The sequence below is a fragment of the Haematobia irritans genome, chromosome 1 (genome assembly GCF_050003625.1).
Source record: "Haematobia irritans isolate KBUSLIRL chromosome 1, ASM5000362v1, whole genome shotgun sequence".
Lineage (NCBI taxonomy): Eukaryota > Metazoa > Arthropoda > Insecta > Diptera > Muscidae > Haematobia > Haematobia irritans.
The window spans coordinates 42870216-42895126 of record NC_134397.1 but is presented as its reverse complement, the minus strand read 5'-3'; the positions used below and the strand labels follow the sequence as shown (position 1 = coordinate 42895126).

The 24911-nt window shown below is 23.3% G+C and overlaps 1 protein-coding gene across 4 annotated transcripts in view; it reads right to left on the bottom strand.

The window, feature by feature from the left end:
* plx (PTB_TBC1D1_like and TBC domain-containing protein plx) overlaps positions 1–24911 on the bottom strand; it is a 135062-nt gene that overhangs the window by 15504 nt on the left and 94647 nt on the right. For all 4 annotated transcript variants that reach the window (XM_075290096.1, XM_075290097.1, XM_075290099.1 and 1 more), the window contains one exon: positions 49–339. In XM_075290096.1, the coding sequence (XP_075146211.1) occupies positions 49–339 (291 nt within the window). The remainder of the gene's footprint in view (positions 1–48; positions 340–24911) is intronic.

Here is a 24911-nt window from a genome sequence, read left to right as displayed (position 1 = left end):
AGGATTAGCTTTGTCAATCTCTTATTCTAAAACAAATTTTTAATTTACCGTTCCTGCGGAATTACTGAGACCATGTGTATAGGATTTTGACGATTTCATCTTGGATGATGATGATGATGCCAAATTTGGACTAGCTTCACGTTGTGCTTGACGCATGGCTTCTGCCATTTTAAGATTTGTTGCTGGTGTTGTGTGTACTCCTCCATTACTGGCCAAAACTTTTTGCATCGACAAATCACCTCCTGTATTATTATTGGCTACCAGAGTCTGTGGTATACTGCCTACAGATCCACCCAAGGTATGAGCTGGATCACGCATTTGATGCATAAGTTCAGCCATCTGTAAAACAAAAAGAAGAAAGATATTGATGACTTTATATTAAATATACAAGATGATGGCATATAATATATAATAAAAACATTGATAAATATTGGTACATATATGAAATATCATTTTAACAAGGTTTCCTATAGGAAATAAAAATTTAGTAAATTTTTCTATAGAAATAAAATTTTGAGAAAATTTTCCATACAAATAAAAATTTGAGAACATTTTCTATGGAAATAAAATTTTGCGAAAAATTTCTATAGAAATACAATTTTGCAAAAATTTTCTGTAGAAATAAAATTTTCAGAAAATTTTCCATAGAAATAAAATTTTGAGAACATTTTCCATAGAAATAAAATTTTGAGAAATTTTCTATAGAAATCAAATTTTGTGAAAATTTACTATATCAATCAAATTTTGCTATAAATTTTCTATCGAATTAAAACTTTACAAAAATTTTCTGTAGAAATAAAATTTTTCCAAAAATTTATATAGAAATAAAATTTTGTCAAAATTTTCCATAGATATAGGTTAGGTATAGTGGCAGCCCGACATTTCAGGCTCGCTTGTCGTGAACTTCTCTCTTAGCACTGAGTGCTGCCCGAGTCTATGTTAATGACAAGGAATCTCCTTTTATATCCGAGTACGAACGGCGTTCCACATTGCAGTGAAACCACTTAGAGAAGCTTTGAAGCTTTTGACAACATTTTCTAAAGAAAAAAATTTTGATACAATTTTCTATAGAAATAAAATATTGACCAAATTTTCTATAGAAATAAAATTTTGACAAAATTTTCTATAGAAATAAAATTTTAAGAAAATTTTCTATAGAAATAAAATGTTAAGACATTTTTGAGTAAATTTTCTATACAAATAAACTGTTGAAAAAAATTTTCTATAGAAATAAAATTTTGACAAAATTTTCTATTGAAATAAAATTTTGATAAAATTTTCTATAGTAATAAAATGTTGACAAAAATTTTTATAGAAATAAAATTTTGACAAAATTTTCCATAGAAATAAAATTTTGACAAAATTTGCTATAGATATATAATTTTGACAACATTTTCTATAAATATAAAATTTCGACAAAATTTTCTAAAGAAAAAAAATGTTCATACAATTTTCTACAGAAATAAAATTTAGACAAAATTTTCTATAGAAATAAAATTTTGACAAAATTTTCTATAGAAATAAAATTTTGACAAAATTTTCTATAGAATTAAAATTTTGACAAAATTTTCTATAGTAATAAAATATTTAGAAAATTTTTTATAGAAATAACATTTTGCGAAAATTTTCTATAGAAAAAAAATTGTGAGAAAATTTTCTATAGAAATAAAATTTTGAGAAAATTTTCTACAGAAATAGGTTAGGTTAGGTATAGTGGCAGCACGATATTTCGGATTCACTTGGACTATTCAGTCCATTGCGATACCACAGTGGTGAGCTAAATCTATAGAAATACAATTTCGCGAAAATTTTCTATGGAAATAATATTTGCAAAAAAAAAATCTATAGAAATAAAATTTTGACAAAATTTTCTATAGAAATAAAATTTTGACAAAATTTTCTATAGAAATAAAATTTTGAAAACATTTTCTTAGAAATAAGAACATTTCCTATAGCAATAAATTTTTGAAAAAAATTCCGTATAAATAAAATTTTGCGAAATTTTCTATAGATTAAAATGCAAACACTTTCTATAGAAATAAAATTTTGAAAAAAAAACTTCAATAGAAATACAATTGGACAAAATTGCTGTAACAAATTGAATTATAGTTAAATTTTCTTTAAGAAAAAAATGTTGACAAACTTTTTTGTAGAAATATTGTAAATTTTTTTTAGAAATACAATTTTGCGAAAATTTTCTATAGAAATAACATTTTGTGAAAATTTTCTTTAGAAATAAAATTAAAAAAAAATATATATAGAAATAAAATTTTAACAAAATTTGCTATAGAAATAAAAATTTGACAAAATTTTCTTAAGAAATAAAATTTTGCAAAAATGTTATATAGAAATGAAATTCTGACAAAATTTCCTAAAAAAATGAAATTTTAACAAGATTTTTTATAGAAATAAAATGTTGAGAAATTTTTCTATATAAATAAAATTTTGGAAAATTTTTCTACAGAAATAAAAATTTGAGAAAATTTTCTATAAAAATAAAATTTTGAGAAAATTTTCTATAGAAATAAAATTTTGAGAAATTTTTCTATAGAAATAAAATTTTGACGAAATTTTTTATAGAAATAAAATTTTGACGAAATTTTTCTATAGAAATAAAATTTTGACGAAAATTTTCTATAGAAATAAAATTTTGAGAAATTTTTCTATAGAAATACAATTTTGACGAAATTTTTCTATAGAGATAAAATTTTGACGAATTTTTTTCTATAGAAATAAAAATTTTACAAAATGTTTTTAAGAAATAAAATTTTGCAAAAATGTTATATAGAAATGAAATTGTGACAAAATTTCCTAAATAAAAAATAAATTTTGACAAGATTTTTTATAGAAATAAAATGTTGAGAAATTTTCTATAGAAATAAAATTTTGAGAAATTTTTCTATAGAAATAAAATTTTGACGAAATTTTTTATAGAAATAAAATTGTGACGAAATTTTTCTATAGAAATAAAATTTTGACGAAATTTTTCTATAGAAATAAAATTTTGACGAAATTTTTCTATAGAAATAAAATTTTGACGAAATTTGTCTATAGAAATAAAATTTTGACGAAATATTTCTATAGAAATACAAATATGACCAAATTTTCTTAAGAAATAAAATTTTGCAAAAATGTTATATAAAGGGTGATTTGTTAAGAGCTTGATAACTTTTTAAAAAAAAAAACGCCTAAAATTTGCAAAATCTCATCGGTTCTTTATTTGAAACGTTAGATTGGTCCATGACATTTACTTTTTGAAGATAATTTCATTTAAATGTTGACCGCGGCTGCGTCTTAGGTGGTCCATTCGGAAAGTCCAATTTTGGGCAACTTTTTCGAGCATTTCGGCCGGAATAGCCCGAATTTCTTCGGAAATGTTGTCTTCCAAAGCTGGAATAGTTGCTGGCTTATTTCTGTAGACTTTAGACTTGACGTAGCCCCACAAAAAATAGTCTAAAGGCGTCAAATCGCATGATCGTGGTGGCCAACTTACCGGTCCATTTCTTGAGATGAATTGTTCTCCGAAGTTTTCCCTCAAAATGGCCATAGAATCGCGAGCTGTGTGGCATGTAGCGCCATCTCGTTGAAACCACATGTCAACCAAGTTCAGTTCTTCCATTTTTGGCAACAAAAAGTTTGTTAGCATCGAACGATAGCGATCGCCATTCACCGTAACGTTGCGTCCAACAGCATCTTTGAAAAAATACGGTCCAATGATTCCACCAGCGTACAAACCACACCAAACAGTGCATTTTTCGGGATGCATGGGCAGTTCTTGAACGGCTTCTGGTTGCTCTTCACTCCAAATGCGGCAATTTTGCTTATTTACGTAGCCATTCAACCAGAAATGAGCCTCATCGCTGAACAAAATTTGTCGATAAAAAAGCGGATTTTCTGCCAACTTTTCTAGGGCCCATTCACTGAAAATTCGACGTTGTGGCAGATCGTTCGGCTTCAGTTCTTGCACGAGCTGTATTTTATACGGTTTTACACCAAGATCTTTGCGTAAAATCTTCCATGTGGTCGAATAACACAAACCCAATTGCTGCGAACGGCGACGAATCGACATTTCACGGTCTTCAGCAACACTCTCAGAAACAGACGCAATATTCTCTTCTGTACGCACTGTACGCATTCGTGTGGTTGGTTTAATGTCCAATAAAGTAAACTGAGTGCGAAACTTGGTCACAATCGCATTAATTGTTTGCTCACTTGGTCGATTATGTAGACCATAAATCGGACGTAAAACGCGAAACACATTTCGAACCGAACACTGATTTTGGTAATAAAATTCAATGATTTGCAAGCGTTGCTCGTTAGTAAGTCTATTCATGATGAAATGTCAAAGCATACTGAGCATCTTTCTCTTTGACACCATGTCTGAAATCCCACGTGATCTGTCAAATACTAATGCATGAAAATCCTAACCTCAAAAGAATCACCCTTTAGAAATGAAATTCTGACAAAATTTACTAAAAAAAAAGAAATTTTGACAAGATTTTTTTATAGAAATAAAATGTTGAGAAAATTTTCTATATAAATAAAATTTTGGAAAATTTTTCTACAGAAATAAAATTTTGAGAAAATTTTCTATAGAAATACAATTTTGAGGAATTTTTCCATAGAAATAAAATTTTAACGAAATTTTCTATAGAAATAAAATTTTGACGAAATTTTTCTATAGAAATAAAATTGTGACGAAATTTTTCTATAGAAACAAAATTTTGACGAAATTTTTCTATAGAAATAAAATTTTGACGAAATTTTTCTATAGAAATACAATTTTGACGAAATTTTGCTATAGAAATACAATTTTGACGAAATAAAAATTTGACAAAATTTTCTTAAGAAATAAAATTTTGCAAAAATGTTATATAGAAATGAAATTCTGACAAAATTTAAAAAAAAAATTTTTTTGACAAGATTTTTTTATAGAAATAAAATGTTGAGAAATTTTTCTATATAAATACAATTTTTTGAAAATTTTTCTACAGAAATAAAATTTTGAGAAAATTTTCTATAGAAATATAATTTTGAGAAATTTTTCTATAGAAATAAAATGTTGAGAAAAAATTTTGACGAAATTTTTCTTTAGAAATAAAATTTTGAAGAAATTTGTCTATAGAAATAAAATGTTGGCGAAATTTTCTACAAGAAATAAAATTTTGAAATTTTTTAAAAGAAATAAAATTTTTATAAAATATCGAATCACGCGAATATACGTATGGCGTCACTGTAAACTAATATGATAGTTATTAAGATATTACCGGAATTGCAATAACACATGCACTTCAGATACATTCATGATAATTCCTATTTAAATTCTTCAATTGTTTAATAAGAATGAAAAATAGTAACAATGATATGTCTGTCCGTGTAAATCGCCAGTAATTCTGTATTCATTATTAAGCACGTTAGTTCTTATGATCGTTACAGGTTTTCTAATGATCAAATTTAATAATGGATGTGAACTTTTAGTTGTAGTTTTCAAATGTTAATATCCCCTAATGATAGTGTGGTCTCACTGGGATATTGTAACGAAAATAGTACTTAAAGTCTAATAAAGTTAAATACTGGATTTTTTATAATTTGCCAAGCATTAGTAGATATTTTGTATGAATGAAATGTGTGTTTATACAACAATAATTTGGTGAAACACGTGGCTTTAAATTTTGAACTATATTTTTTTTAAGTGATAATTATATTAGTAATGAGAAAATAAAGTATATTTAATTTTGTGGAATTGAAATGAATTCATATACATACATCATGAATATATCAAGAAATTGGGTAACATATTAGGCCCTGAGCAAATAGAAAAATCCCTCCCAAATCAATTTTTTTGTTTCAAAATCGGGTTTCCAGTTTCACGCCAATGAGCAACGAAATCTCCTCAAAGGCAAAAAAAAATTTAATTATGGTACCAGTTGACATGTTTGGGATACCCAATTTTCTCTATAAATCAAATTTTGACAAAATTTTCTATAGAAATAAAATTTTGGCAAATTGTCTATTGAAATAAAATTTAAACAATTTGCTATAGAAATACAACATTTTCTATAGAAAAAATGTCATATAAAAAATAAAATTTTGGCAAACATTCTATGGAAATAAAATTCAAAAAATTTCCTGTAGATATAATATTTTATTAAAATTTCTTATAGAAATAAGATTTTGATAACAATTGCTATATTAAATATTATGAACGTTTCTATAGATATAAAATTTTAAGAAAACTTTTTATTGGAAAAAAAAATTTTTTAAAAAATATTTTATGGAAATAAAATTTTGAGAAATTTTTTTTCTGTTAACACATGAGGCTTGGCCAGACCCACTATGTATTTTAATGTATTTATATGGAAAATATGGTATTTTGTTGATATTATTACATTATTACTGTCGTATTTTCCGTCCTGATTTTTTCACACATCGATAGGTAATAAAATTTTAGGAGGGTCCCTGAAGTTTCAAGTCTCTAGCTATATTATAAATGTATTTTAAATACAATTAGAGTGGAAAAAGGTCTGGCCAGACTCATGTGTCTGTTCGAGGGTTAATCAAATTTTGACAAAATTTCCTATTAGAAATAAAATTTTGATAAATTTTTCTACAAAATTGATATTTTGATTTCATTTCCTGTAGAAATGAATTTAGGACAAAATAAAGTATCATACTCCATCTAATCCGATGGGAAAATAAGCAGGATTCAAAGCTTTTTACATTTTCTAAAAATCTATGGAAAATTTAATACTTGTTTTTGTGAATTTTTTATAAGATGGTTTTCCGGATTATGGAAAATAAATTAAAACAATAATGTTGAAAAAATTTCCTATAAGTAATACAATGTTGGCAAATTTTCTATGGAAATAAAATTAAAAAAAAATTCTTATAGAAAAACTACTTTAACAAAATTTCTTATAGAAATAAAATTTTGACAACATTTACTATAAAAATAAAATTTTATGAAAATTTTCTATAGATATACAATTTTAAGAAAATTTTTCATTGAAGAAAAATTTTATGAAAAGAAATAAAAGTTAAAAAAAAAAAAATTATTGAAAAAAAAAAATAAGAAAATATTTTATGGAAATAAAATTTTGAGAAATTTTCTCTATAAATCAAATTTTCATACAATTTTCTATAAAAATAAAATTTTGACAAAATTTTTTTATAGAAATAATATTTTGGAAAATTTTTTCTATAGAAATACAATTTTAAGAAGATTTTCTATAGAAAAAATTTCCTATAAGAAATAAAATTTTGGCAAACATTCTATGGAAATAAAATTCAAAAAATTAAAAAAAAAAATTTTAAAGTTTAAGAAAAAATTTTTATTGAAAAAAAAAATGAGAAAATATTTTATGGAAATAAAATTTTGAGAAATTTTCTCTATAAATCAAATTTTGATAAAATTTTCTATAAAAATAAAATTTTGACAAAATTTTTTATAGAAATAATATTTTGGAAAATTTTTTCTATAGAAATACAATTTTAAGAAAATTTTCTATAGAAAAAAATTCCTATAAGAAATTAAATTTTGGCAAACATTCTATGGAAATAAAATTAACAAAATTTCTTATAGAAAGAACATTTTATGAAAATTTCCTATAGATAAAAAAAGATTTTTTTTAATCTATGAAAATTTTCTATAGAATTAAAATTCTAAGAATTTTTTTTATAAAAAAAAATTGAGAAAATATTTTAAGGAAATAAAATTTTGAGAAAATTTTCTATAGAAATAAAATTTTGACAAAATTTTCTTAAAGTTTAAGAAAAATTTTTTATTGAAAAAAAAATTGAGAAAATATTTTATGGAAATAAAATTTTGAGAAATTTTCTCTATAAATCAAATTTTGATACAATTTTCTATAAAAATAAAATTTTGACAAAATTTTTTTATAGAAATAATATTTTGGAAAATTTTTTCTATAGAAATACAATTTTAAGAAAATTTTCTATAGAAAAAATTTCCTATAAGTAATACAATTTTGGCAAACATTCTATGGAAATAAAATTCAAAAAATTTAAAAAAAAATAAAAGTTTAAGAAAAATTTTTTATTGAAAAAAAAAAAATGAGAAAATATTTTATGGAAATAAAATTTTGAGAAATTTTCTCTATAAATCAAATTTTGATAAAATTTTCTATAAAAATAAAATTTTGACAAAATTTTTTATAGAAATAATATTTTGGAAAATTTTTCCTATAGAAATACAATTTTAAGAAAATTTTCTATAGAAAAAATTTCCTATAAATAAAATTTTGGCAAACTTTCTATGGAAATAAAATTAACAAAATTTCTTATAGAAATAACATTTTATGAAAATTTCCTATGGATAAAAAAAAGATTTTTTTTTTTAATTTATGAAAATTTTCTATAGAAATACAATTTTAAGAATTTTTTTTATTGAAAAAAAAATGAGAAATTATTTTTATGAAATAAAATTTTGAGAAAATTTTCTATAGAAATAAAATTTTGAGAAAATTTTCTATAGAAATAAAACTTTGAGAAAATTTTCTATAGAAATAAAAATTTGACAAAATTTTCTATAGAAATCGAATTTTGACAAATTTTCCTATAGAATTTAAGTTTTATTTCATTTCCTATAGAAATAAAATTTTTGCGAATTTCTATGGAAATAAAATTAAAAAAAAATCCTATAGAAAATTATTTTAACAAAATTTCTTATAGAAATAAAATGTTGACAACATTTGCTATAAAAATAAAACTTTATGAAAATTTTCTATAGATATACAATTTTAAGATATTTTTTAATTAAAAAATAGAAATAAAATTTAAAAAAAAAAAATCTATATAAATATATATTAAAAAAATTTTTTTTTGAACAAAAAAAATGAGAAATAATTTTATGGAAATAAAATTTTGAGAAAAATTTCTCTGTTAATCAAATTTTGACAAAATTTCCTATTCGAAATAAAATTTTGACAAATTTTCCTATAGAATTTAAGTTTGATTTAATTTGCTATAGAAATGAAATTTTGACAAAATAAAGTCTCACCATCTACGAGTACCTAACCCGATAATGGGAAAATCAGCAGGATTTAAAGCTTTTACATTTTTTAAAAATCTATGGAAAATTTAATACTTGTTTTTGTGAATTTTTTTTATACGATTGTTTGCTTTAACTTGTAAGCTGATTATGGAAAATAAATTAAAACAATTTTATAAAACAAAAAATTTAGTTCAACTATTTTCAATAGGAATTTTTTGTAAACAATAAAATTTTCCATTTGCTGTGATGAAAAACACAATGTTTTTCCAGTGATATAAAAACATTTCATAGTAGTTTACAATCCGATTATATTATGACATCCCGCAATAGCGGAATACAATTTATAAAGAGTATTTAGGAATTATTTGGTGTTTTCCTGATTATGAAATGAATTGACTTTATGTATTTTACATTTATAAAAGCGGATGGTAATAAAAAAAAACTTATTTATCTTTATTTTTAGAATAGTCGTTTTCCATTATTCTTTATATGGAATTGAAAACAGCATCGAAAACATATGCAATAAATTTTTTTGTGCATTTACTCTTTAGTTATTTATTTTATTGGTCTTATGATTTGACCAAAATTCTATTAAGAAAACGTTGCTTTATATTTGGCCTTGGTGACCTATAATTAATATAAATTATTTTGGCCCAGAATACGTATGTGTAATGTCATTTCGAATGCCAAAGAGTAACATAATTTTTATATCGTCTAAGCAATAATAAAAGCCTCCAAAAGGCATTTAATTTGATGATCACTATTTGATCTTTCATAGAATAAATTTACTCATTATCCTTCAATTCAAAAAAGTGATATTTTTAATTTATTTTACGTTAATGATATATACTAATAACAAACCATTCGATTGTAAAAGTGTCCGGAATTGAAAATTAAAAAAAAAAATGCTTATGTATTAAAAAGGATCGTGGTTTTATTTTACATATACAACTTTTTTAGATTCTCAAAATTCTCTAAAGGATACGATTTTCTTTCAATAGATTTGAGATTCATTTTGTTCGGATTTATGTTTCCATTATCTACAATATTAATATAATATTTCTGTACCCCAATTATATTTTGCTTTACTAATTTTCCTTAAAAAAAAAACTTAGTATATTAACCACATGGCTATCTAAAATAAATTTGTCTAATTTTCTGTCCTTGGTGACCTATAATTAATATCAATTATTTTGGCCTGGGGTGCGAATGAATAATGGAATTTTATGTAGCGTATACGCAATATCATGATAATAGATACCAATTAGAAATAAATTGACTGCAATGTTCTTTGAAAATTGAAAACACAAACAATTTCTTATCCCTCAAATAATGCCAAATGCCACGCAATTCATTAGATGATATTTACTAGATCGTAGACAGAAAAGCGTCTTCAAATATTTTATATTGTGTATTATGTTTTATTTTATAGAGAAATAAGTGCATTGGCCTTGAGGTACTGGCCCTCAAGCAGAACAATGTGAATGCTTCCTTTTCAAAATTTTTTTTGGCATATTTGCCAAAAATTAGGGGGAGGTAAAATGATTAAAGTGAAGAAAAAAAAAAAAAACAAAACACACAAAAAATTTGTTTTGGTATCACGTTTGAGCCTAATGATCGTTTAGTGGTTCTTTCCCCCTTGTTATTTATCATTATCGGTGGGGGGATGTTTTTATAAAATTAAATTATGTGTCATGGCCTTCGTAAATGATAGTAAATGTAACATATATACGTCACTATTTTTTCTGTTTTTCAGATGTGACATATTCAATATTTAAAAATAACCAGAAATGTTCATTAAATCATTGTTGACATAGTAGTTGAGGTAGAAGATTTTTTCCTTTTACGATTTCGCATTTATTATTGCCGCGTTCTTTATTCATGGTTTGATTGGGATATTGGTAGCGCTGGTTCATCCAATTTTTGCTGGCAAAGGAAATTGTTGATAATTTATTTCTATTTCAGTCATAAAGATTTAAATGTTCACGAGCTCTTCGAGTGATTCCCTTTTGTGTTTTTAGTTTTAGGTTAGATTTCGTAAAAGGCATTTCTACCATTTCCTAATTTTGGCTAATTTTATATTTCAAAATTTAGTTTGGGGATTTTCTTTTATTTGCAGATATAAGATCAAAATCTAATATTGGCCAAGAGATTTAAAGGAATACAAAACATTGAAGGGAATATGAAGCAACTTATTTCTATAGAAAAATTTGTCAACATTTTATTTGTATAGAAAATTTTATGTATGTAGAAAATTCTTTAAAAAAATTTATTTTTTATAGAAAGTGTTGTAAAAATTTTATTTCTATAAAAGATGTTGCAAAAATTTTATTTCTATAGAAAGTGTTGTAAAAATTTTATTACTATAGAAAATTTTATAAAAATTTTATTTCTATAGAAAATTTTGTCAAAATTTTATTTTATAGAAAATTTTGTCACAATTTTATTTTCTTTCTATAGAAAATTTTGTCAAAATTTTAGTTCTACAGAAAATTTTCTCAAAATTTTATTTCTATAGAAAATTTTGTCAAAATTTTATTTCTATAGATAAATTTGTCAAAATTTTATTTTTTATAGAAAATGTTGTAAAATATTTATGTTTTATAGAATTTTTTTTCAGAATGGTATTTCAATAGAATAATTTGACAAAATTTTATTTTTGTAGAAATTTTTATTTTTATAGAACATTTTTTCAAAATTGTATTTCTAAACAAAATTTTGCAAAAATGTTATTTCTGTACAAAATTTTATCAAAATTTTATTTCTATGGAAAATTTAGTCAAATTTTTATTTCTAAAGAAAATTTTGTCAAACTATAGAAGATTTTGTCAAAATTTTATTTTTATAGAAAAATTTTTATTTCTATAGAAAAATTTCCCAACATTTTATTTCTATAGAAAATTTTGTCAAAATTTTATATATATTGTCGAAATTGTATTTCTATAGAAAATTTTGTCAAAAAAAAAAAATTTTATAGAAAATTTTATCAAAATTTTATTTCTATAGAAAATTTTGTCAAAATTTTATTTCTGTAGAAAATTTTTCAAAATTTTATTTCTATAGAAAATTTTGTCAAAATTTTATTCCTATAGAAAATTTTGTCAAAATTTTATTTCTATAGAAAATTTTGTCCAAATTTTATTTCTATAGAAAATTTTGTCAAAATTTTATTTCTATAGAAAATTTTGTCAAATTTTTATTCTATAAAAAATTTTGTCAAAATTTTATTTCTATAGAAAATTTTGTCAACATTTTATTTCTTTAGAAAATTTTGTCAAAATTTTATTCCTATAGAAAATTTTTTTCAAAATTTTAGTATTTATAGAATTTTTTTTTTAAATTTTAGTTTTTATATAAAATTTTTTTAAAATTGTATTTCTAAAGAAAACTTTGCAAAAATTTTATTTCTGTACAAAATTTTATCAAAATTTTATTTCTATAGAAAATTTTGTCAAATTTTTATTTCTATAGAAGATTTTGTCAACTTTTTATTTCTGTAGAAAATTTTGTCAAAATTTTATTTCTATAAAAAAAATTGGCCACAAATTTTATTTCTAGAGAAAATTTTGTCAAAACTTTATTTCTAGAGAAAATTTTGTCAAATTTTTATTTCTATAGAAAAACTTGTCAAAATTTTATTTCTATAGAAAATTTTTTCAAAATTTTATTTCTATAGAAAATTTTGTCAAAATTTTATTTCTATAGAAAATTTTTTCAACATTTTATTTCTATAGAAAATTTTGTCAAAATTTTATTTCTATAGAAAATTTTGTCAAAATTTTATTTCTATAGAAAATTTTGTCAAAATTTTATTTCTATAAAAAATTTTGTAAATTTTTATTTCTATAGAAAATTTTGTCAAAATTTTATTTCTATAGAAAATTTTGTCAAAATTTTACTTCGATAGAAAATTTTGTCAAAATTTTATTTCTATAGAAAATTTTGTCAAAATTTTACTTCGATAGAAAATTTTGTCAAAATTTTATTTCGATAGAAAATTTTGTCAAAATTTTATTCCTATAGAAAATTTAGTCAAAATTTTATTTCTATAGAAAATTTTGTCAAAATTTTATTTCTGTAGAAAATTTCAATAGAACATTTTTTCAAAATTGTATTTCTAAAGAAAATTTTGTCAAATTTTATTTCTATAAAAAATTTTATCGAAATTTTATTTCTATAGAAGTCTTATCAAAATTTTATTTCTATAGAAAATTTTTCAAAAATGTTATTTCTATAGAACATTTTTTCAAAATTATGTTTCTACAGAAAATGTTGTCAAAATTTCATTTCTATAGAAAATTTTGTCAAAATTTTATTTCTATAGAGTTTTCTCCAAAATTTTATTTCTATAGAAAATTTTGTCAAACTTTTATTTCTATAGAAGATTTTGTCATAATTTTATTTCTATAGAAAATTTTGTCAAAATTTTATTTTTATAGAAAATTTGGTCACAATTTTATTTTCTTTCTATACAAATTTTGTCAAAATTTTATTTCCATAGAAAATTTTGTCAAAATTTTATTTCTATAGAAAATTCTGCCAAAATTTTATTTCTATAGAAAATTTTTGTCAAAATTTTATTTCTATTGAAAATTTTTTCAAAATTTTATTTCTATACATAACTTTGTCAAAATTTTATTTATATAGAACATTTTGTCAGCATATAAAGAATTCTACCAAACAGAAAAAAAATTATTTCTGCAGAAAATTAGAATCATTACTATTTTTGACAAAATTTTATTTCTATAGAAAATTTTGTCTAAATTTTAATTCTATAGAAAATTTTGTCAAACTTTTATTTCTAAAGAAAATTTTGTCAAAATTTTATTTCTATAGAAAATTTTCCCAACATTGTATTTCTATAGAAAATTTTGTCAAACTTTTATTTCTATAGAAGATTTTGTCATAATTTTATTTCGATAGAATTTTTTTTTCAAAATTTTAGGTTTATAGAAAATTTTGTAAAATTTTATTTCGATAGAAAATTTTGTCAACATTGAAATTCTATAGAAAATTTTCTCAACATTTTATTTCTATAGAAAATTTTCCCAACATTTTATTTCTATAGAAAATTTTGTCAAAACTTTATGTCTATAGAAAATTTTCTCAGAATTTTATTTCTATAGAAAATTTTGTCAACATTTTATTTCTATAGAAAATTTTGTCAACATTTTATTTCTGTAGAAAATATTTTCAAAATTTTATTTCTATAGATAACTTTCTCAAAATTTTTTTTTTTATAAAAAATGTTGTAAAATATTTATTTTTTATAGATGTTCTTTTTGAAAATGTTGACAAAACTTTATTTTTGTAGAAAACTTTGTAGAAAATTTTTTTCAAAATTTTATTTTGTTTAGAAATTTTGTACATTTTTTTATAGAAGTACCTCTTTGTTGGAGAAAAATATTTGGCAAAATGTACCAAACAGTAAAAAATCTACCATTTTTGGTAGAATTCTACCAACTGTGGCAACCGTGAATCGGACACGAATCGGCCTTTGGCGTCACGAGATTACGTGAAGCCGAAGCTTTTTCATTAGCATTCCGTTGTTTTTAAACTAAATACAACTGTTTTCAACAATTTTAGTTTAAAAAATATTGATATTGAGCAATGTAATATCTGCTTTTTAACATTTAAGACCATTGGCAATAACATATTTAAACGTCCCGAGAAATGTGGCCAGAGAATAATTGTTCAGTGAAGCGGAATTTTTTCCGCGGAACTACTGAATTTTGAATACTTGGACTGAATTGAAACTTTAATATTGTTTTTTATATTTAGTTCAATAAAATATGCTGATATTGAAGTAAAACACACCAAACTTTTTTAATAACAAATTTTAGGAAGCCGAATGTCTTCGGTCGGTTATTGATTTTTTACCGATCACGGGCTTCGGCCAAAAGAACCCACTTCAGTCGAGCTCTAGTGTATAGACTTTGAACAAACAATGAGAGCATATGAGCAAAAATTCCCTTCAGCTTATTTATGTTATTTATGTATGGAAAGCAGAAAATGCAAGAGAGAGAGAGAGAGTATGCATGGTGGAATAGATTTGGTGAGTTGAGTATATGGATCGAAGAAGTATTTGATCTCTGTGTTATTCAATCCTATATGAGTTAATATTGGGATATACTCTCCGGGGAGCACAATTTTTTATTCTGGATATCTAGAAGCTTTTGTCTCGTTAAAGAACTGCCTATAGAATTTCTGCCAGCCTTTATATATTATTGGAGTCATAACATTACCACCCTTTGAAAACTTTGCTCCCAAATTAAAAGAATAATTCATTGGCCTTTGTCGGAAATTGAAATTAGTCAAAATTCCTATGCCATTATCTTTTATTCTTATGCCGAATCATCCTTGTAATTGAGATATAAAGCTCTGCGAAAATCATAAATCATTAAAACCCGTTTCATATTGTCCTTAATTTATGCCCAAAATTCCACCTGGGTATGTGTGTGTGTGAACACACTCGCTTGCACTGCTAAAGTGGGCTGAAATCCAGATGAATTCACATTTCATTCAACCCACAGAAAATCCAGCTAAATGAAAAGTTGCTCCCTGTATATGTAGCACGGGGGATGCATAACAATTACTTAATGACCATAATGGTTGGATCCAAAAGGATACTCATGTTCCTCGTAGTTGGGGATCATTTACGCAGGATTCACCTACAATTTGGGTGAGAGAATTACAGGATGGATGGATGGATGAGTGGGATGTATGGTCTGATTGGATGCCGGGCCGGGACTAAATTGTTGCGGTTTAAACAACTATGACTACAAAGAATCCTGACGACGCCAAGGTGTGAGTTGAGCATAGTATTTTTATAGCTGCCAGTAGCACAGAGTTATATTGCCTTTTGTGAACTTGTTGCCATTTAATGACTCTTCGTTTTTATTTTCTTTGTTTTTTGGCAAACATTTTAAATATTTCCCTTGCCCATGTTGGCCATGCAATCAGGGCTGCCAATAAAATTTCAAGAAAAATCGTCACTTTTTTCGATAAAAATCGTCATAGTCGGCACTTGCATTTTAAAAATCGTCAAAAAACCGAAAATGTAAATAATATTGAAATCAAATATTTTTTGGGTAAACACAAGACAACAACAAAAAAGAAAATTAATGTACACAACAATGCATTTTCATAAAAAAACTTAACGAAGTCAGTTTTGTATAACAATAAGATTAACATAAAATTCATTTTCTAAAACAAACAAAACAAAATATTTCGTAATTTTTGTATAAAAAACACTATTTTTCTAAAATATTGTTATTAATTCAGCAACATTTTTATTTAAAAATAAAATATTGTGAAACTCAAGAAAAACTTCCGTGTTTTCCAAAGCAGGTGATTTGTACTGTACTAGATATTTTTTTTGTACTGTACTAGATAGTAAAAGTTTCTATTGCACATTCTGAGTAAATCATTGTGGAGGAATCATGATTATTTGTACGAAATTTGACAAAACTCGCAAACCCAAAATAGTTTTATTTCCGAAATTTTTTTGTCAAAAATTTTCAAATTTATTTTAATATTTTCAAAAGTTTCTTCATAATGTAAAAAGTTGAACTCCTTAAACTATGTGTCTAAAGAACGAAGCTAATATTGTCAAAATCGGAAAAAAATCGGAGTTGTCCATTTTTTGAGTAAAAAATCGTCAAAATGCCGATAAATCGGCAAAATTGGCAGCCCTGCATGCAATCCAGTGGAGTGGATTTAATCGTTATGTTCGTCCCATTGCAGCAACACAAAATACTCTCTCTCTCTCATTCACTCTCTCTCCTCATTTAAAATGCTCCAATAAACATTTACGAGTATGAATTAATTATTTATTCCAGCAATATGGTAGGTGTTTATGGAAATACTACAAAAAAACCAACCACTCCCAGGGAATCGTGGAATCGTTTAAAAACATAGTAGTAATCGAAATAATGACTGTAACAACAACAACAGCATCATCATAATGACCATGTCCGAGCTCCTTAAACAAAATATGCCCAGAATAAAGCCATGTACTGAGTATTCAATGAGTCCATATGGTGATGAGCTGCTATTGTTTTGCCAATGTTAAAGCGAAACCTAGCCCCCGTCCCATTGTAGCCTTGTATTATTTTTCACTCCATTGAATTTTCGAGAGTATCGGTGGAGTAATAAAAATTATTCTCTACAATGGTGAACAATGGTGGTATGGGCCATTCATTCTGAAAATGATTATGTGCGTTTTGTCGCAAAATGTTTTGTGAAATGATCATTGTTATGGCTTGGGCAAAAAATAAGGACATAAGAAATTTATGATAAGTTATTTTTATTATTTTTTTGTTCAAGGCTCCTCCTTCTAAAATTAGAGTAAAAAACTAAACTTCTCCGTATTACTTGAAATTTAAAGAGATCGTGGGGGGGTGCCATATAAATTATATATGGTGCCTGATATTCGATAGTTGGTTGGAGTGGATGACCCTCCTTTTACCTTGTTGCAAATTGACTATATCTAAATCTGAACCGATTTCTTCCAAAATCAATTGGATTCTATTCTGGCCTAAAAAGCATACTTGTGTCAAATTTGACTAGACTTTGACAACAAAAACTTATGGGGCGACCCTGAGAATAATTGTCGTCTTATTCTGGCTGTTGCAAACATATGCACTAATCTATTCCACAAAACTTGGACTGAAATTGGAAAGCAACAATTGCTTTTTACATTTTTTGTCCAATAAAATATGCTAATATTGAAGTAAAATTTTTTACTTTTTATTACAAATTTTAGGAAGCCTTCGGTCAGTTATTGCTTTCTTTGCCGAACATTGGCTTCGCCCGAAAATCAAACCGCTTCGGTGAAGCTCTACTGTATAGACTTTGAATAACAATTAGAGCATATGAGCAAAATTTCCCTTCAGCGTATTTATGTTGTTTATATGTGGAAAGCAGAAAATGCAAAGGAGAGAGAGAGAGAGTATGCATGGTGGAATAGATTTGTTATGTTGAGTATATGCATCAAAGAAGTGTTTGCTCTCTGTGATATTCAATCCAATATGAGTTACCTATTCCACAGAGTGGTGCAGGGTATATAAAAAGTAATATAATTCACTTGAATTTTACACGAAAAAAAAGTTTAATTGATTTCAAAAATTTTGATCTTTCTTTAAGGATTTTTCAAAGACACATATGTTGCTTCTTTGGAATATAGACATTTTTCAATGAGCTATTCCAAACTATCTGCGGGTCACCGTGATGCAATGATGAGCATGCTCGCCTTGCATACAAAGGGTTATAGGTTCTATCCTAGTTTCCTACCACACACCAAAAAGTTTTTCATCGGTGGATTACCCCCTCTCAGCAATGTTGGTGACTTTTCATGTCCTTCATGGACATAATAATAAAGTTAACTTTAAAATTTACGTTAACATTGCCTTCTTACTGAACATTGTTCTGTTAGCGTTAGCAGATCTTTGACAGAGCTGTGTTAAGTGCTTAACAGAGGAAAACATAAAGTTAACTTAAAAAAAAGAGTAACAAGTTAAAATACAAAAGCGACAATTGTGAAAAATAAACTATAGATGGGGGCGGTATACACTCCTATACCAAATTTTAGAGCTTAATGAGCTGAATCTAATTCAGAAATAATTACATCAGGTTCTTTGCCAGAATTCGAGATATTTTTACTTTAACATTTAACTTTAAAATACAAAAGCTACCACTGTGCAAAAACTATAGAGGGGGCGGTATAGACCCATATACTAAATTTTAAGGCTTGATTAGCTAAAACTGTGCATCAATATAACTATTCACGTACAAATAAATGTCGGATACTTCGAACTGAAAAATATTTTCTTAATATATAAAAAAAAAACAATATCAAAAAATCCTTAAAATAGATCTTAGCCAATTTTTTAGATCCTTTTTATCTTTAATCTTAAAATTCCATATCTCAGTTAATTTAAAGACGTTTTTCCTTCAATGCTGGCTGCCTTTTCTTTCAAATTAATTACTTTACATATTACTACAATTTTAATACCGGCTTATTGGACTTGAAGATTAAGGAATTTGCGTTATTGGAAAGAAAATGCCAGATACCAATCTCCACAAACTTGACTATACAAATGTTTCATCGCTGGCTAAGTCGAATTTCCATAGTCTTGAGTTTAGATCTGTTGTGGTGGGTGAGATTATTCAATTTGGGTTTTACATCGCTCGTTAAATACAAAAAATATCAAAAATGATTTTTTTTTGCGTAAAATGATTCCATAATTTTTTAAAAATGACGCTCCTGTATAATGTTCTTAAATTGACTTGTGCTCTCACTCAAAAATATCACCAGCATTACTGAGAGGGTATAATCCGCCGCTGAAAAACTTTCTGGTTTTCGGTCGAAAATTGGGTTGAACCCACGTTATAAAATTTCATATTTTGAAAAAAAAAAAAAAAAAAAAATTAATTAAAAATTGTTCAAATTTCTAGACAGATATAAATAACTTAAGTAAAATTTACTGATTTGAGCATTTGTAGTTCACGTTATTTAAGTAAGAAAGAATAATTAAAATTAGAAAAAAAATTTTCAAAGTTGGAAAAATTTAACTAAATTCAACAAATTTTCATTTTCAAGAACTAAAATAAAGTTAAATTGAGTATAAAAATTGCCATTGTATTTTTTCTGGGGGTACAATCCCTTAATATATATATATATATATATATATATATATATATATATATATATATATATATATATATATATATATATATATATATATATATATATATATATATATATATATATATATATATATATATATATATATATATATATATATATATATATATATATATATATATATATATATATATATATATATATATATATATATATATATATATATATATATATATATATATATATATATATATATATATATATATATATATATATATATATATATATATATATATATATATATATATATATATATATATATATATATATATATATATATATATATATATATATATATATATATATATATATATATATATATATATATAATATATATATATATATATATATATATATATATATAAATAGCAAAAAATAATTAAAATTCAATTTTTTTCAAATTTGGCAAAATAGAACTACAATCAACAAATTTTCATTTTCATTAATGAAAATTAAGTTAAATCGGCTATAAAAATTTTCATTGTATTTTTTCTGGGGTACAGTCCCTTAATATAATGTTTCCTACTTCAAAACCATACGTCTTTAACGAAAGGACGTAACTTTCAAATATTGATAATGAACAAATTTTTTAAATCAATGAAAATGAATTTTCCTTTAATTAAAATAAATATTGTGCAAATTACATGTCCTAAATTTTAGATTGCCTAATAATTCACTATGTTTTTTTTTTCAGTGTATGGTATAGAAAAATCGATTTTTATATTAAGGACATATAATCTTTGTATTTACATTTTTGAAATCCCTTTCACAGTCACAAACGATGAAATATCCTCATTCGTATTGCATTTGACAGAAGATTACAAGACAAATAACCTTCATAAATATTCTGTCTAATATCAAAAACAAAAAAAAAAATACTGTGTTTAGTTCCGCTTATTTGGTAAACATTTATCTGTAGTTAATTATATGCAATTTGAAAAAACAAATGGAAATGTCTATATTTGCTTTTGTATGTCTATTTCTGCTGAGACATGTAACCGAGCAGTAGTTAAATAAGACAGATCATAAAGCCAACAAATACCATACACCTCTCAAACCTTGGTCATTAAAAACGGAAATATTTATGAGCCCATATATTGGGTGTGTCCTTTGGAGAATGTGTAAATAACAATTTCTTTGCTGCTAAGCTGAATAAAACAAAAATAAATAAATTTTGTTTTTTCACTGCATCTTTAAACGAAATCTTTAGGTCATAAATTTTATTTAGAAACGCATGAAAGTCTGTTTTTTTATTTAGTTTGAAATTGATATTTGTTTTAATATCAAGAAAACAAATAATAATAACAACAACAACAAATCAAATATACAAAGGACAAGGACAAGTTTGCTTATGTCAGAGCTAAACTAAATAAACAGATATATTAAAAGGTTGGCATCATTGGTGGGTCAAAATTGGTCCAAAAAATTACTAATTTTTAAATTTGGTCCGATGGCCGGACCAACTAGACGTTGGTTGATTTTCGTCAAATCGCCAATTTTTTATAATTTTAAAAAGAAAAAAAAATTGGCAAAATTTTCGGTATAGATACAAAATTATGCAAAATTTTTTTTTACGAAGAAAATTTTATAAAAATTGTATATGGAAATGAAATTTTGCAATAATTAATAACATTTTGACGAAATTTTCTATAGGTATGAAATCTTAACAAAATTTTCCATAGAAATAAAATTTGGACAAAATTTTCTACAGAAATAAAATTTTGACAAAATATCCTATAGAAATAAAAAATATAGAAATAATTTTTTTTTATAGAAATAAAACTTTGGCGACATTTGCTATAGAAATAAAATTTTAACAAAATTTTCTATAGAAATATTTTGACAAAATTTTCTATAGAAATAAAATTTTGACAAAATTTTGTATAGAAATAAAATATTGACAAAATTTTCTATAGAAATAAAATTTTAACAAAGTTTTCAACAGAAATAAAATTTTGACAAAATTTTCTATAGAAATAAAATTTTGACAAAATTTTCTATAGAAATAAAATTGTGACAAAATTTTCTATAGAAATAATATTTTCAAAAAATTTTCTATAGAAATAAAATTTTGACAACATTTTCTATAGATATAATATTTTGACAACATTTTCTATAGATATAATATTTTGACAAAATTTTCTATAGAAATAAATTTTGACAAAATTTTCTATAGAAATAAATTTTGACAAAATTTTCTATAGAAATAAAATTTTGACAAAATTTTCTATAGAAATAAAATTTTGATAAAATTTCTATAGAAATAATATTTTGACAAAATTTTCTATAGAAATTAAATTTTGACAAAATTTTCTATAGAAATAAAATTTTGACAAAATTTTCTATAGAAATAAAATTTTGATAAAATTTTCTATAGAAATAATATTTTGACAAAATTTTCTATAGAAATAAAATTTTGATAAAATTTTCTATAGAAATAATATTTTGACAAAATTTTCTATAGAAATTAAATTTTGACAAAATTTTCTATGGAAATAACTAAATTTCTACAAAAATAAAATTTTGACCAAATTTTCTATAGAAATAAAATTTTGATAAAATTTTCTATAGAAATAATATTTTGACAAAATTTTCTATAGAAATAAAATTTTGACAAAATTAAGACAGATCATAAAGCCAACAAATACCATACACCTCTCAACTCTTGGTCATTAAAAACGGAAATATTTATGAGCCCATATATTGGGTGTGTCCTTAGGAGAATGTGTAAATAACATTTTTTTTTGCTGCTAAGCTGAATAAAACAAAAATAAATAAATTTTGTTTTTTCACTGCATCTTTAAAAGAAATCTTTAGGTCATAAATTTTATTTGTAAACGCATGAAAGTCTGTTTTTTTTTCTTTATTTTGAAATTGATATTTGTATTAATTTCAAGAAAACAAATAATAATAACAACAACAAATCAAATATACAAAGGACAAGGACAAGTTTGCTTATGTCAGAGCTAAACTAAATAAACAGATATATTAAAAGGTTGGCATCATTGGTGGGTCAAAATTGGTCCAAAAAATTACTAATTTTTAAATTTGGTCCGATGGTCGGACCAACTAGACAGACGTTGGTTGATTTTGGTCGATTTTCGTCAAATCGCCAATTTTTTCATAATTTTATACAGAAAAAAAAAAATTGGCAAAATTTTCTGTATAGATACAAAATTATGCAAAATTTTTATTTTAGGAAGAAAATTATATAAAAATTGTATGTGGAAATGAAATTTTGCGATAATTAATAACATTTTGCAAAATTTTCTATAGGTATGAAATCTTAACAAAATTTTCCATAGAAATAAAATTTCGACAAAATTTTCTACAGAAATAAAATTTTGACAAAATATTCTATAGAAATAAAAAATATAGAAATAAATTTTTTTTATAGAAATAAAACTTTGGCGACATTTTCCATAGAAATAAAATTTTAACAAAATTTTCTATAGAAATATTTTGACAAAATTTTCTATAGAAATAAAATTTTGACAAAATTTTGTATAGAAATAAAATATTGACAAAATTTTCTATAGAAATAAAATTTTAACAAAGTTTTCAACAGAAATAAAATTTTGACAAAATTTTCTATAGAAATAAAATTTTGACAAAATTTTCTATAGAAATAAAATTTTCTATAGAAATAAAATTTTGACAAAATTTTTTATAGAAATAATATTTTCAAAAAATTTTCTATAGAAATAAAATTTTGACAACATTTTCTATAGATATAATATTTTGACAAAATTTTCTATAGAAATAAATTTTGACAAAATTTTCTATAGAAATAAAATTTTGACAAAATTTTCTATAGAAATAAAATTTTGACAAAATTTTCTATAGAAATAAAATTTTGACAAAGTTTTCTATAGAAATAAAATTTTGACAAAATTTTCTATAGAAATAAAATTTTGATAAAATTTTCTATAGAAATAATATTTTGACAAAATTTTCTATAGAAATTAAATTTTGACAAAATTTTCTATAGAAATAAATAAATTTCTACAAAAATAAAATTTTGACCAAATTTTCTATAGAAATAAAATTTTGATAAAATTTTCTATAGAAATAATATTTTGACAAAATTTTCTATAGAAATAAAATTTTGACAAAATTTTCTATAGAAATAAAAGTTTGATAAAATTTTTTATAGAAATAATATTTTGACAAAATTTTCTATAGAAATAATATTTTGACAAAATTTTCTATAGAAATAATATTTTGAAAAAAATTTCTATAGAAATAAAATTTTGACAAAATTTTCTATAGAAATAAAATGTTGATAAAATTTTCTATAGAAATAATATTTTCACAAAATTTTCTATAGAAATAAAATTTTGACAAAATTTTCTATAGAAATAAAATTTTGAAAAAATTTTCTACAGAAATACAATTTTGACAAAATTTTCTATAGAAATAATATTTTCACAAAATTTTCTATAGAAATAAAATTTTGAAAAAATTGCTATAGAAATAATATTTTGATAAAATTTTCTATAGAAATAAATTTTCTATAGAAATAAAATTTGGACAAAATTTTCTATAGAAATAAAATTTTGAAAAAATTTTCTACTGAAATACAATTTTGACAAAATTTTCTATAGAAATAAAATGTTGACAGAATTTTCTATAGAAATAATATTTTCACAAAATTTTCTATAGAAATAAAATTTTGAAAAAATTTGCTATAGAAATAATATTTTGATAAAATTTTCTATAGAAATAAATTTTCTATAGAAATAAAATTTGGACAAAATTTTCTATAGAAATAAAATGTTGACAAAATTTTCTATAGAAATATTATTTTGACAAAATTTTCTATAGAAATAAAATTTTGTTAAAATTTTCTATTTTCTATAGAAATAAAATTTCGACAAAATTTTCTTTAGAAATAATATTTCGACAAAATTTTCTATAAAAATAAAATGTTGACAAAATTTTCTATAGAAATAAAATTTTGATAAAATTTTCTATAGAAATAATATTTTGACAAAATTTTCTATAGAAATAACATTTTGACAAAATTTTCTACAGAAATAAAATTTTGACAAAATTTTCTATAGAAATAAAACTTTGACAAAATTTTCTATAGAAATAATATTTTGACAAAATTTTCTATAGAAATAAAATTTAGACAAAATTTTCTATAGAAATAAAATTTTGACAAAATTTTTTATAGAAATAAAA